This window comes from Lepisosteus oculatus, chromosome 6 (assembly GCF_040954835.1).
Source record: "Lepisosteus oculatus isolate fLepOcu1 chromosome 6, fLepOcu1.hap2, whole genome shotgun sequence".
Classification (NCBI taxonomy): Eukaryota; Metazoa; Chordata; class Actinopteri; order Semionotiformes; family Lepisosteidae; genus Lepisosteus; species Lepisosteus oculatus.
Genome location: NC_090701.1, coordinates 56,465,071 through 56,477,147, shown reverse-complemented (window position 1 = coordinate 56,477,147; position 12,077 = coordinate 56,465,071). Strand labels below are relative to the sequence as shown.

The 12,077-nt window shown below is 41.0% G+C and overlaps 1 protein-coding gene across 5 annotated transcripts in view; it reads right to left on the bottom strand.

Annotated features, from left to right (window-relative positions):
• Positions 1-3,046: 3,046 nt before the first annotated feature.
• The window catches only part of ankrd12 (ankyrin repeat domain 12), a 51,114-nt gene continuing 42,083 nt past the window's right edge, over positions 3,047-12,077 (bottom strand). For all 5 annotated transcript variants that reach the window (XM_069191616.1, XM_015353496.2, XM_015353498.2 and 2 more), the window contains 5 exons: positions 7,129-11,825; positions 6,696-6,794; positions 6,076-6,219; positions 5,669-5,764; positions 3,047-3,868 (listed from right to left, as the gene is read on the bottom strand). In XM_069191616.1, coding sequence (XP_069047717.1) covers positions 3,683-3,868; positions 5,669-5,764; positions 6,076-6,219; positions 6,696-6,794; positions 7,129-11,825 — 5,222 coding nt within the window. In that variant the 3' untranslated portion in view covers positions 3,047-3,682. The remainder of the gene's footprint in view (positions 3,869-5,668; positions 5,765-6,075; positions 6,220-6,695; positions 6,795-7,128; positions 11,826-12,077) is intronic.

Genomic DNA, 12,077 nt, shown 5'->3' with positions numbered 1-12,077 from the left:
GTTAGGCGCTTTCAAAAAGCCCCTCTCGTTTTAAACGGGAGCTGCTTGGTTATATAGCCCAAAAGGCCTTGGGAGTCATTTTTAGTCTAAACCCGTTCAGCCCGTGATTCGGTTTGCCCGGAGTTGCCTGACGGGGAATGTGCCTTCTACAAGTAATCACAAATAGCACAGACGCAAAGAGTCAGAGGTTCTCGGGCTCCTGTAATCATCGAACAACTAAAGGCGAGAACTTTATAGCTAATAAAACGGTTGGAAAGGAGAGTTGGCTCTCTTCAAGGGTAAACATGGAAAAAAAACATTACATCAAGTAAACGCGGACTTTTCGCTTGAGACGTCGTCAAAGACTGTGCTCTGAGAAACCTCAAAAAGCAAAATATGTTGTAGCTGATGCGGGACATGATGAAGCGGGAAAACGACGTAAATCTCACTGCTCAATTTAGGACTGGAAGAGACACCAGACCCCTCCTGGACGGATTGGACTGAGGGGGTCTACCCCATTCAGGACCCGTCCCCAGATCCTGACCTCGGTTACGTTGTACTAAAAGGATCAGGGCTCAGTTGTAGCTGGAACCGAGCTCAAGTAACGGGGACACTGTACTGTATAAAGGTGCCGTCCTCCGGGTGAGACGTAAAACCGAGGTCCTGTCTCTCTGTGGTCAGAAAAAAATCCCAGGGCGCTTCTCGAAACGAGTAGGGGTGTCACCCTGGAGTCCCGGCCAAATTTCCCAATGGCCTTTACCAATCATGGCCTCCTAATAATCCCCATCTCTGAACTGGCTTCATCCCTCTGCTCCCCTCCCCACTGAGAGCTGGTGTGTGGGGAGCGGACTGGCGCATCACCCAGGTGGGGCTGCACACTGGTGAGGGTGGAGGGGATCCCCATGACCTGTAAAGAGCTCTGAGTGGAGTGTCCAGAAATCCCTTAAAAGCGCAAGGAATTGTTCATTATTATACAGTAAGTTCTGATGCTGTTCTCAGTCAGGATCAGAGCATGGACCTGCTTTTTGTCCCTGAAGAGTGCAGCTACGCGTTTTTACTGTCGAAATACTTGTTAAAAGACGATAACAACAATACTTCTGCTATTAATAAATACTCCACTTAAAGCGCTTAATTGGTCCACTATCCGTGTGCAGCCCCACCCGGATCATTTATTGTAGCGCTCTCGGGTTCACGTGGGTATGCGCCCTCGCCGCTGGGGACTCGAACCCGGGCCTCCGGCGTCACTGGGGGAAAGATCCCCCCAGCTCGGCAGCTGCGGTCCCTGCTATTCACGGGGAAGGGCGGCGAAGTCACCGCGCTGGTAAACCGGCTCGCACAACCTCTCATGTCGGCCGTATGCGTTACAATATATAGTATATAGTACTTTAGAATACCTCAGCACTAAATGCGATATTAATAACTGCCAGAACAGGATACGCTATCACCGTGGGGAAATAACTATTTTTTTAAAATACTCAAGTCCTAAATATTTTTTTCCTTCAGATTTTAAAGTTTGTAAAATTACGGAGTTCCGCTTCTTAAAAAGGTTTAAAATCCGACTCCGATTATGTTTGCGTTGGGTTTAGTTCCTCCGGCCCACAGATGTTTACTACATCGCTCGAGATTAAGAATGATGAGTCCACGCAGCATGGAGGGGGCTGCTCTCTCGGTCTTTGAATACTCCACTGTAAAACGCAATTCAAGGCCCCAATGGATCGTGAAGCAAATTTATTGAGCGTCCTTGACAGATGTGATGTGCAGTTTGGTGAAAATTCAGTTCTTCCTAAATTTCACTTCAACTTTTCAGCTGCAGAAAACTACTTGATCTATTGCTTGGCGTTGAGAAGTCTTTAAGGTGTACTTTAAATATATAAAGTTAAGGATTTTGCATTCGGAAGGTTTGGGAACAAAATGTTTCCTCCAAAGAGCAAAGTACTGTAATAAAGTTTGCCTTTTTTGTGTGTCTGTTGCCATCTACCGGCATGAACCTAAATACATTTCTTCTGAAGGAGAATGTGAAGTAATTCGTTCGAAGATTAAAAAAAAAACCCGTGTTTAATCATAGTTTAGAACAGCATATTTCAATTACGATCACGTCAGGAAGTAGGAACAAACAGAAACCCGTGTTACTGCAACGTGCTACGTTAGTCTGCCATTATTAAAAATAAACTGTCTATGGCGTCTTTTAAAATGCAGGGCCTTTTTTGACAAAACTATTCAACCTTTTGATAATCCCCCTTTTTGTCTGCTTTACCGTGAACAAGACAACGTTAAACATGTTAATTGAACTGAATTGTTTTGCTCAGTATTTGCACTTCAAGGAGCTTGAGGTATACTGCAAGGCCATTGTCCAATGTAGTGGTTTGTGTTTTTTGGGGAGGGGGGGAGGCCTGGTCATGTTAAACAGAAAACAAACGTTTAGCCACACAGCTGAGTCGAAGGAGCACAAGCCTGTTGAGTTTGTAAAGAGTCAAGTCTTTGCGTCTGCTAGCATTACACCCGACACTTCTTAGCAGGAAAACGTTGAAGTAATTGAAGAACAGTCTGCACTGAAATTCAGCAAATCCTTTGGAATGCACAACCAATAAAATTTATTCATTATATATTACAAATATGTACATTTCATGTAACAAGTAAATATTAAAATAGACAATATATAATTTTAGAACCATCTTTCAAGGCATCATGTTGAAAAAATAGGTTTTGTGATTTCACATCAAACTGTAGAAGCGACTTTTTTTTGTGCGGAAGCAGAACCTTTGTCCGCAACGCAAGAAACAAAAAAATGTAAGTGAAGCCATGCAGCGTACGACGCAGATGGCAGAACAAAGGCCCAGGAGAATGTGGAAGTTCAGCCAACCTCACCACAGTCCACGCTACAGCTTTTGTAGAAAGAGCAAGAACCAGTACTGTAATTCATGCACAGCATTAACTATCACAAATCTAGAACACCTGCAAGTTATGGAACATGTAAAAAAAATAATCAAACACATGCTTCAGAACTCACCAACAAAACACACAATACAAAACATCGGCTTTGGTCCATTAAAACATTAGACAAAACAGGTTTACAATCAAAATATCTATTTAATTTACAAGTTAAAAACAATAATTACATATGTATTTACAAATGCACAATCAGTGTATAAAATAAGTTATTACAAAATTAAGAGCACAGTCTGTACATTTATGAACACATTCACTTAGAAGTGATTAAAACAACGTAATTTAAACATTTTATAGTTCTTTCACGTAAGAACTTTAGTGATAGCACAGTCCTTCTAAGAGGAACTTGGTTCTGCGAAGCATTTCTGAGCTAAGTGCCACAAGAAATGCAAGTACATTTTCTCTTCTCCAACACACACTTCCTTGCTCCAACAGCAGCTTCCAGCACTGCCGGCCCCAGATTCCTGTACGCTGAGATAAGTGCCTTATCTGTCCGCCTCCCGGCTCACTTCCACATCCCCACATCGGCAGCGCCCGCAGCTGGAAGAGGAAGAGCCTCCGACTAGCGCTCCCCGCCGTTCCCCCGGCGGCTCTCGCGTCATGCGTGCGTTTTCCTGGGCGTTTGCAAGACCTCTGGGATGGAAAGTTGCCGGACACCATGCAACTTTGTACATGACGTGCAAGCAATGCATTTTTTTTTTTTTACACCCTGCTGATACTGACGCTTTGAACAAAACGCATTTCGCCGAGCAAGACGTCATATCGGCGTCAACTCAAAGTCATCGTTGACGTCAACCAGTGGGACGTAGAACTCGGGGATTTCGAAGATGCTGATGGATTTGTATGCTGCGGGGTCCAGCTCCTGCAGCTTGAGCTGCCACTCCAATCTCTGCACTGCATTCAGCGCTGCTGCTTCGTGTTGCTGCCTCATGAGAAGACGGGTCTGTAAAAAAACAATCAAGGACAACGATGCACACACTGGCTTTAAAAGAGATGATCCAGAATTAAACAGAGTGAGTAATAATAACGGTTTCACTGTGGGAAAAACAAAGTTTCTTATAATATACCAAAGAATACTTTTAGCTCTACTCAGTGATGTTATTTCAAGTCCGAATATTGTATTTTATACCACATACACTGCACACTGCATCTTAGTCAATGATTTGCAAGAGTACTACTACAGTGAAATGTATATAATCTTTATATTAAAATTAAAATAATTCATATACAAGGCTATCCTCACAAAATAAACAAGGTTAAGGGGTCAAGAGGAAAAAAAACTCTTTAAATTTTTACTTAAGCTATAAACAGATTTTACCTCTGTGGTGACTGAAAATGAAAAATACTAAGGAGTTATTACTATAAAGACAGCAGCACTACTGCCTGTGCTAACATTTCTTACAGCACAGAGATAACACATGAAAGTAAATCATGCTCTTCCCTCTCAATCACAGAGTTTTTTTGTTATTTAACATTTCTTTTATTTCGCAGCACAATGCAGAATCACATACGGGCATTACTCTGATAACAGGTCTGTGCACAACGCACACCTAATCTCTTTCTGATGTGAACTGAATCAAGCCTACCCCACGATGCACTGCTACATAAGCATGTCAACTCTTTGCTAACCAAGGCTGTGGCTCGACTGCAGAGACCGAAGCAGGTCAGGTGAAGGAGATCCCCAAAATTAAAAATACTGCTGTGCAGCCTACGAATAGGCAAATGTCATCCAAGAACGTGGAAATACTGGTCACTAAATATTTTGCATAAACAGGCGAAACCGCGAATGATGAAATCATTCAGGAAGATGTGTGAAAAAGAAAAGGTGGTTTTCGTTGAAAATTTCAATTTGGCGTAATGATTTCTCCTTACAGTTTTCCTAACATGGTCCTGACTGTTTGAAAAGACTAGATCAGTGCAGGCCTAGTGTAGGAGGAGTTGTGACAAACTGAGAAACATGCTGTGAAAAGCAATACAAATATCATCCAAAATAGTAGGATTTCATTCCATTCAGACCTTATTCATTTAACTGAGTCAAGTCCGTGAATAGAACTCATTATCAGCTGTGCTTAGGTACCACTAAAACCTTCAAGAAGTCTTCACTTGAAGTGCAAGGTCGCCTTCCCCTAGTCTGAGATCTAAATCAAGGGTTGTTAAAATTGCACGACGCACTAGTTAGACCTTATTTGTAATACAGCATTCAATCTGGGTCACCACATTACAGAATTATATTTATTTTATATCTGATTATTCTCTGTGAAAGTCTAATACTATTAATTTTCCACACTTTTACCCAAACTAACACATTTTATTGTGTGTTTATTTTGCTGTATTATAGTTTCCCCTGGTCTCAAGATTCAAAATACTTTGCTTCAGTCTTACAATAGTGAGCAGTACACCTGTTAAATGTACAGAATATAGAGTACCTTGGAAATGTGTCCTTATAGTTTCTATAGTTTCTTCATCCCACCAGTCATCTCTATGCAGAGTACATGGGTTCTTAAGAACATGCTGGCTGGGACAGTTTTATATTGGTAACTAGCATTTTATGTACAGGCTTAAAATATAATGAATTGCAGAGAACATGCATCTAACAATTCTTTTTCTACTGTGAAGTCATGCTACAAAACCCACTGGATGATACAAAAAAAAAGTTATAAAAACTATAATCGGAAACAGAATGTCCTTCTATGCGCAAAGCTATGAGGTAATCTGCATTAAAAATCACATCGAGCCCCCTCACCTTTAGTTTATCAAATTTGTCATCGACATCTTGCAGCCAGGACATGAACTGCCGGGCATTAAACCTGTCCCGTACTGAGGTCTTGCCATCATCGGTCTAAGGAAGAAAGACGCCAAATAAAAATAAATTAAATCAAAAACACAAACTAGTTCAGTCTTACAACTCCATTTTACAATGAATAAAATTATCATCATGCCTGCAAAATCTGCTTGTAGAAAGTAAAGCACAATTTCTCTTGTATTACAGATGCAGCTTCATTACAAGGACACTAAAACATGAAACGGCTTTGCCACTGTCCTTGCCTGGTTATGGAATCGGTTTGCTCTATAAAGTGAAATTATGCTGAGCTCACTTTTGATCATCTCCCAGATGGGATGGTTATGAGGAAAGCAGGAAACAGCCCGTACCTGAGCATCCTGAGGCATATTATAAACTTCTGCATCCAGAAGGACTGTGCAGGCACTAAAGGGTAAAGTCTGGTTTGCTAGTGTTCTTGCTGCACGATAATGGACACGCAACACCTCCTGCTCGTTGGAAACAATCAGCTTTTCCTAAAATAATATACAACAGAATAAAAAAGTGAACCATAAGAATATAAAGTTATCAGATTGGTAATATAATTACTGTGTGTTTCACGTTAGGGCTTATAGCTAAAATAAACATTTTTTCAAGATTTAAAAAAAGCCCTTTTTGCTGCTTTAACAGCTAGTGTGGCTTATGCTGAGTGTTTAAGTGATGATTTTTATTGTAATAGTTTACTGACAATGTAGTGAGCGTACAAATCTGTCCGATATCTTTTAATAGGCATATGTCTTCCGAGTATATCGATGGTCTAATTTTCTGTTACTCAGTAAGTAAAATAAAATGGTAAAATTACATTTCTCCAGTAGCTGAGAGTGGTATTAGAATACATGCCTATGTCAACATTTAAAAAATAAGCACTTTAATGTCCTGAGTCTACATTTTGTCAGGATTTTATTACAGGATCTGGCAAGGTTTAAGAAATGGTTCACATGACTGTACTTACTCGTTCAATGCTGTGCTGCAAACGCAGCTTCATTCGGACCACCTCCTGCTGTTTAAACAGTTCTTTCAAGGGTTGGGGTAAAGAGGGAGGTGGAGTTATCTGTTACGACAAAATAGCGGAAGGTTAAATGTCTTCATAAAACTTATTTCACCAGATCTCATTACTGGATAAAGTCAGCTTTAATACAGAGCTTCAAAAGGTAACGACCTGTCCCAGATGCAAATAGATATGGTGTTCTTGTGGTACAGCAAACATCCTGGCAGCCGTTTAAAAAAAATACTTTAAAAGAATGTACTATTACGGAGAAGAACCTAGTACTTTCTCCTTCCGTTAACGATCTTGTACATCATAAAAAAATCCCACTCACAGATTATGGTTCATTACAAACGATGAACAATTACAAAAATCAAGACTAATAAAGAAAAACACTTACGGTCGGAATACACAGTTTACTGAGTGGATTTCCATCGAGGAGGTATGATCCATTGAAAGTAACATATTCGTCGTAATACTGTGGTGCTTGGGGGACGACGCTGCACAACACTTTCCGCTTCTCTTCAATCTTCTTCCGGATGTGCAAGAACTCATAGTAAGGGTTTGCTCTCTCGGTTTGGTACGGCTGGATCTCCTCCAGCTTTAGGGAATCTACAATAGCTGCCAAGGATTGCTGGGTCTTCTCTTTTGCCTGCTGAAGTGTGGGGTTTGCCTGAACAGCCTGTGGCACTCTTGGCATCTTCCTCTTTCTGGGGTGATGCACCTGCAGGTCTTCATCTTCAGTTAACCTTATTTTAGCCTTGATGGACCCTGAAAAATCTGCCTCTTTGTCACCTGTTTGAGGACCACCTACAGAAGGATCTTTAGTTGGGCCAGTTTGGGAATTTTCCTGGAGAGTGGATGGTGTGCCCTGAGATTCCTCCTGGTGTAGTGAGGTCTCTTCAGCACATTCCCTGTCTGTGATCATTTCCTCCTCTTCAGTCTTGACATGTGCCTCTGCACTAAACTTCACATCAGGTAGAGACTGTGCTTGCAGGACAGTATCTGTAAGTTTCCCCCTTTCTGATGCGTCTAGTAAGTCATTATTTTCCAAATCCTCTGCTGCTTCAGCAATATCCATTATTTTATGTTCTAAATCCAGACAATTAGCTTCAAAGTTGGGTTGATTAGATTCATATTTATCTAACTGAAGATCGCCCAAGTTCTCGTGCACGGATTTATTTCTTGGCTTCAATTTAGTGTCTTCAGTGTTCAGTGTATCATCAGTCTCCATGTCTTCCTGGGTATCCATAGCCCCCTCACACATGGTATTTGCCTTTATAGTGGTGTTATTGCCTATTTGCTGTGTAACTGTACAGGAAAGGCTAGCACACTGCCCTGGGCCATTCACACATTCCGTCACGGCATCCACTGACAAATTACTCAATGAATTTTCCATGTTTTGTTCATCCACTTTGCTTCCTGCACTGGAATGTAAATCCACAATAAGTACAGGCTTTTCTTTTTGTTCGGTAACCATAACTAGATCCTCTTCACCTGTGTGCGACACCTCAAGGTTCAGTTTGCTTGAATCTGGCTCAACGGCATCCTGACCTTCACTTGTGCTGTCAGAAGATGATCTGAAGTTTGAAGACAAAGAGTGTTGAAGAGGCAGGGATTCCAGTGCATTCACCGATGGAGAATCCTTGTTTTCTTTCATTTTACATTCTGATATCAATTTCTCACTGGAGAATTCAATTCGGGAGTCTTCTGTTGATACACAGGGAGTATTCTTATCTGGCAAAAGTTCAGAATTAGGAAGCTTTTCTATTTCTTGATCAGTTTCCTTTATACAATCTGTTTGTGGAGGGTTTATTAGCTGATTTAATGTCTCATCAGAGTCCTCTGACATTTGATCACTGCTGTTTGGCACAGGAAGGGGTGATGAGGGGAGGGAAAGGTGAGTGCTTCTAGCACCGCTGCACAGATGTCCTTCAATGCCACTGTCTGAAGGACCTTCTGTTAGGGAACTAGCATTATTAAGGTTTGGGAAAACTGAATTAGGACTGTTCTGGTTTTCTTGTGCAGGAGCCAAACTACTTTCTGCCACAGAAGTTCTCAAGTTCTCATTGTTAGACTGTGCCAGTGAACTGTACCGGCAATCTTCCACAAAAAGTCTTCCATCAACGGCTGCAGGTTTAGCATCTTCTGCAGATGTTGTTCGCACATGCGTTGCCTGTTTGTTAGACAGTGAAGCCTTGGTCCTCTGTGCTGAATCAAGTAAGCTTTCAGTTTCTGTTTCATGAATGACAGGCGATTTAGCATGTGTCACTGACAGTGGCAGTGAGAAGGACAACTGAGAGTCTGAACCTTCAAGAGTAAAATCCGAGTCATACTCCGTTATTGGCCGTGGTGTCATCACGGTTGTCTGACAGGAATCCTCTGAGCTTGCCACCGATATCATGGATACAGATCTGGATACAAGACCTGATTTCTCATGTTCGGGCCTAGGAGAGCGAGACAAACTATTCTCTAAACCAAGACCACTTTTCCCAGAATTTGGCAGATTTTTTGCATCCAGGGAAAAAGATCGTGCGCCAGTAGCTTCTTTTAACACTTTCTCTCGTGTATGTAGATCAGAGAGCTCTGAGCTTTTAGACCTTAGAAGCTCTTTGCTGTTGCCGACTTCATTTGGTAAGATTTTAAACCTGTCTTTGTTCTTCAGTTTGTTAAGATCTAAGCCTGGTTTGTGTTTCATCCTCTCTCTTTCTTTTTGCTTAATTTTTTCTTTGTGTTTTCGATGCCACTGCTCAATTTCTTGGTCTTTAAGACTTAACATTCTTTCAAAGCTGGTTTGCATGAGATCATCATTAACTAGCCTTTTTTCTTTAGGCCGAGCATCCTTGGGTGCTGGCGATGGCTTTAATTTAAGCTTGTCGGCCTCCAGCTCATTGGTTTTAGTTTTGTTGAGTTTATTTGGCTGCGTCTTGTCCTTGTGTTTGTCTCTCTCTTTATATCGGTCAATCTCTCTGTCCTTATCTCTTCTGTCTTTTTCTGGGACTTTCAGTCCATCATCTTTTAATTTTGTAAATGTTTTGTCATGCAACATTTTACTACTTTCTGACACACTGGGCTTTCTCTCTTCTGGGAAAATCTTCACATTGGAACTGGAAGTCACATCTTTTATTTTCTCTTTTTTCTTTTTCTCATGTTCCTTCTCCTTTGTGCGATCAGGTTTCCCTAAATCCACTCCCTTCTCTGAAGTTTTTCCTTTCTTATCTGTGCCGTTTTTCTCTTTGTCTCTGTTGTCCCCAAAGTACCGTTCTTTGTCTTGCTTTTCTTTTTCATACTTCCTCTCCACCTTGTCTTTGCTTTTCTTGTTCTCTTCGGGCTTCTTCGTTGACAAAACAGCTTTCAACTTTTCGCTTTCCTTGTAGTTCTTCTCTCCAAATGAATGGGAAGGGCCCGTCTTGTCTTTCTCTTTCCATCTGTCTGTGCTGTTATGGGAATCTGGTTTGTCTAGGAAATTCTGCTCTGTTTTGAGTTTCTTTTCTTTATCAGGATGTTTCCTATCTAGCTTTTCAGTTTCCTTTTCTTTTACAGAGTATTTTTTGTCCGATTTCTCTCTTGCTCCTTTTTCCAGTGCATCATGCTGGTCGTTGTCAGTGTCTTTCTCAGTTAAGAGGTGTTCCTCCAGCTCTTCTTTCACAACAGGTACATCCTGCAAAGAATCCTCAGGTACCTTATCAGAGGTCAGAAGATCTATTTTCTCATCCTGATCACTCACTTTTATTTCTTTACCTTTTTCTTCTTTGTACAGATTTTCTTTTTTATCCCTTTTCTGAGACTTGTCTTTGTCCCTGTCCTCTTTAAGTCTCTTCTCTTTACTGACATGTTTTTCTTTAGAACCTTTCTCTTCTTTAACAGGTGACATTTGTGGGGCACCAGTTTCAGAGCTGTCCGCTTTCCCAGAGAAAGACTCGTCGTTTTCATCGCTTTTGAAGAAATTTTCCTTCCAAAATTCCCGATCAAACTCAAGGTTCCTAATGCCCTCTTTCCTCATCTCTTTCTTTCTGTGCTTGTCTTTTGCTCCCTCGTATTCTTTTCTATGTTTGTCTTTTTCCTTGTGTTTTAATTTGTGTTTCTTGATTACTTTCCCCTCTTTATCCATCTTTCGCAAGGTGCCCTCCGAGCTGTCTAAGCTGGTACCCAGATGGTCTTCTTTACATGGAGTGGAGTTTTCATCTTCTACATCTATGCCCATGTCTTTCTGGTGATGTTTGCTTTTCTCTTTGTGTTTAAGCCCTTTGCTGCTCGAGCTCTCCGTGTTATAGTCTGCTTCTGTGTAGTGGTCAAAGTTGACATTTTCCATCTGCAAAGGACTTTCTGAAACTCCAGTTGACAAGCATGTTTTAGCATTTTCTTGCTTTAAAGGAGAAGCCTGCTTGTCTGTTACACTGTGATTAAGTTTGGGAGATTTTACTGATGGAAGATGGAAAAGGTGGACAGAAGAGTCATCTTTCGGGCTGAAAGACATTTTAAAAGTGTCATCTTCTCTTGTCTTTTCTGGGGTTTCCAGCCCAGGTGCTGTGGAGAAAAATGCAACTTTACTATTTTCTTTACCATCTTCCTTAAGCTCTTGGTTTTCCTTGTTTTTACTTTGATTTTTAAACTTTTTCTTTACTTTACCCTTTTCTTTGTGGTCTACTGTAAGGGTTAAATCTTTCTTAGTCCTTACGTCTGTTTTGTGACCATCTGCAGCACCCACAAGGGAACACGTTGGAGAGCATGTTTTTCTTTCCTGGTGGGTTTCGTCTCCTGAGCTCTCAGAGTTGCAGAACAGAACACGGGAGGATTTTTGCTTTTTAGACCTGCAGATATTAGTCTGATCATTCTTTTCTTGCTTGGTCATGAAATTATTTCTTTCTTTTTCATCTTTCTCTCGTTGTCGCATTTCTCTCCTGAGGATGTGCCTATCATTCAGTGCTTTACTGAGGTCTTCCTCCTCTTCATCATCCTTGAACTCATACTCATCCAAACCAGACGCAGAGGCTTTGGCTGGATTAAGCTGTTTGTTCTCAGAGTCTTTTTCCATATCGGAGTACTCCATGTTGTCATCAACACTGGAAGGGTTTACTGAAAGAGGGTCTTCGAATTCTGCAGAATTAAAAGTAAAAACAGACTTCACAACTTAATCGAAACGTTTCTTCAGTTTCTTGAAACAATTCAATCAGTTTACAGTTCCTAGGTCTCCCCATACAGTCTTATATGTCATATAGCACATATCCTTTATTATTACAACTGAAGGAAATACATTTTGAAGTCATTTGTTTTTATGTGTGTGATACAGTAGGGTCTCAACATTTAACATTCGCAAATTCATTTATTCTCGATTCGGTCTGGCCAACG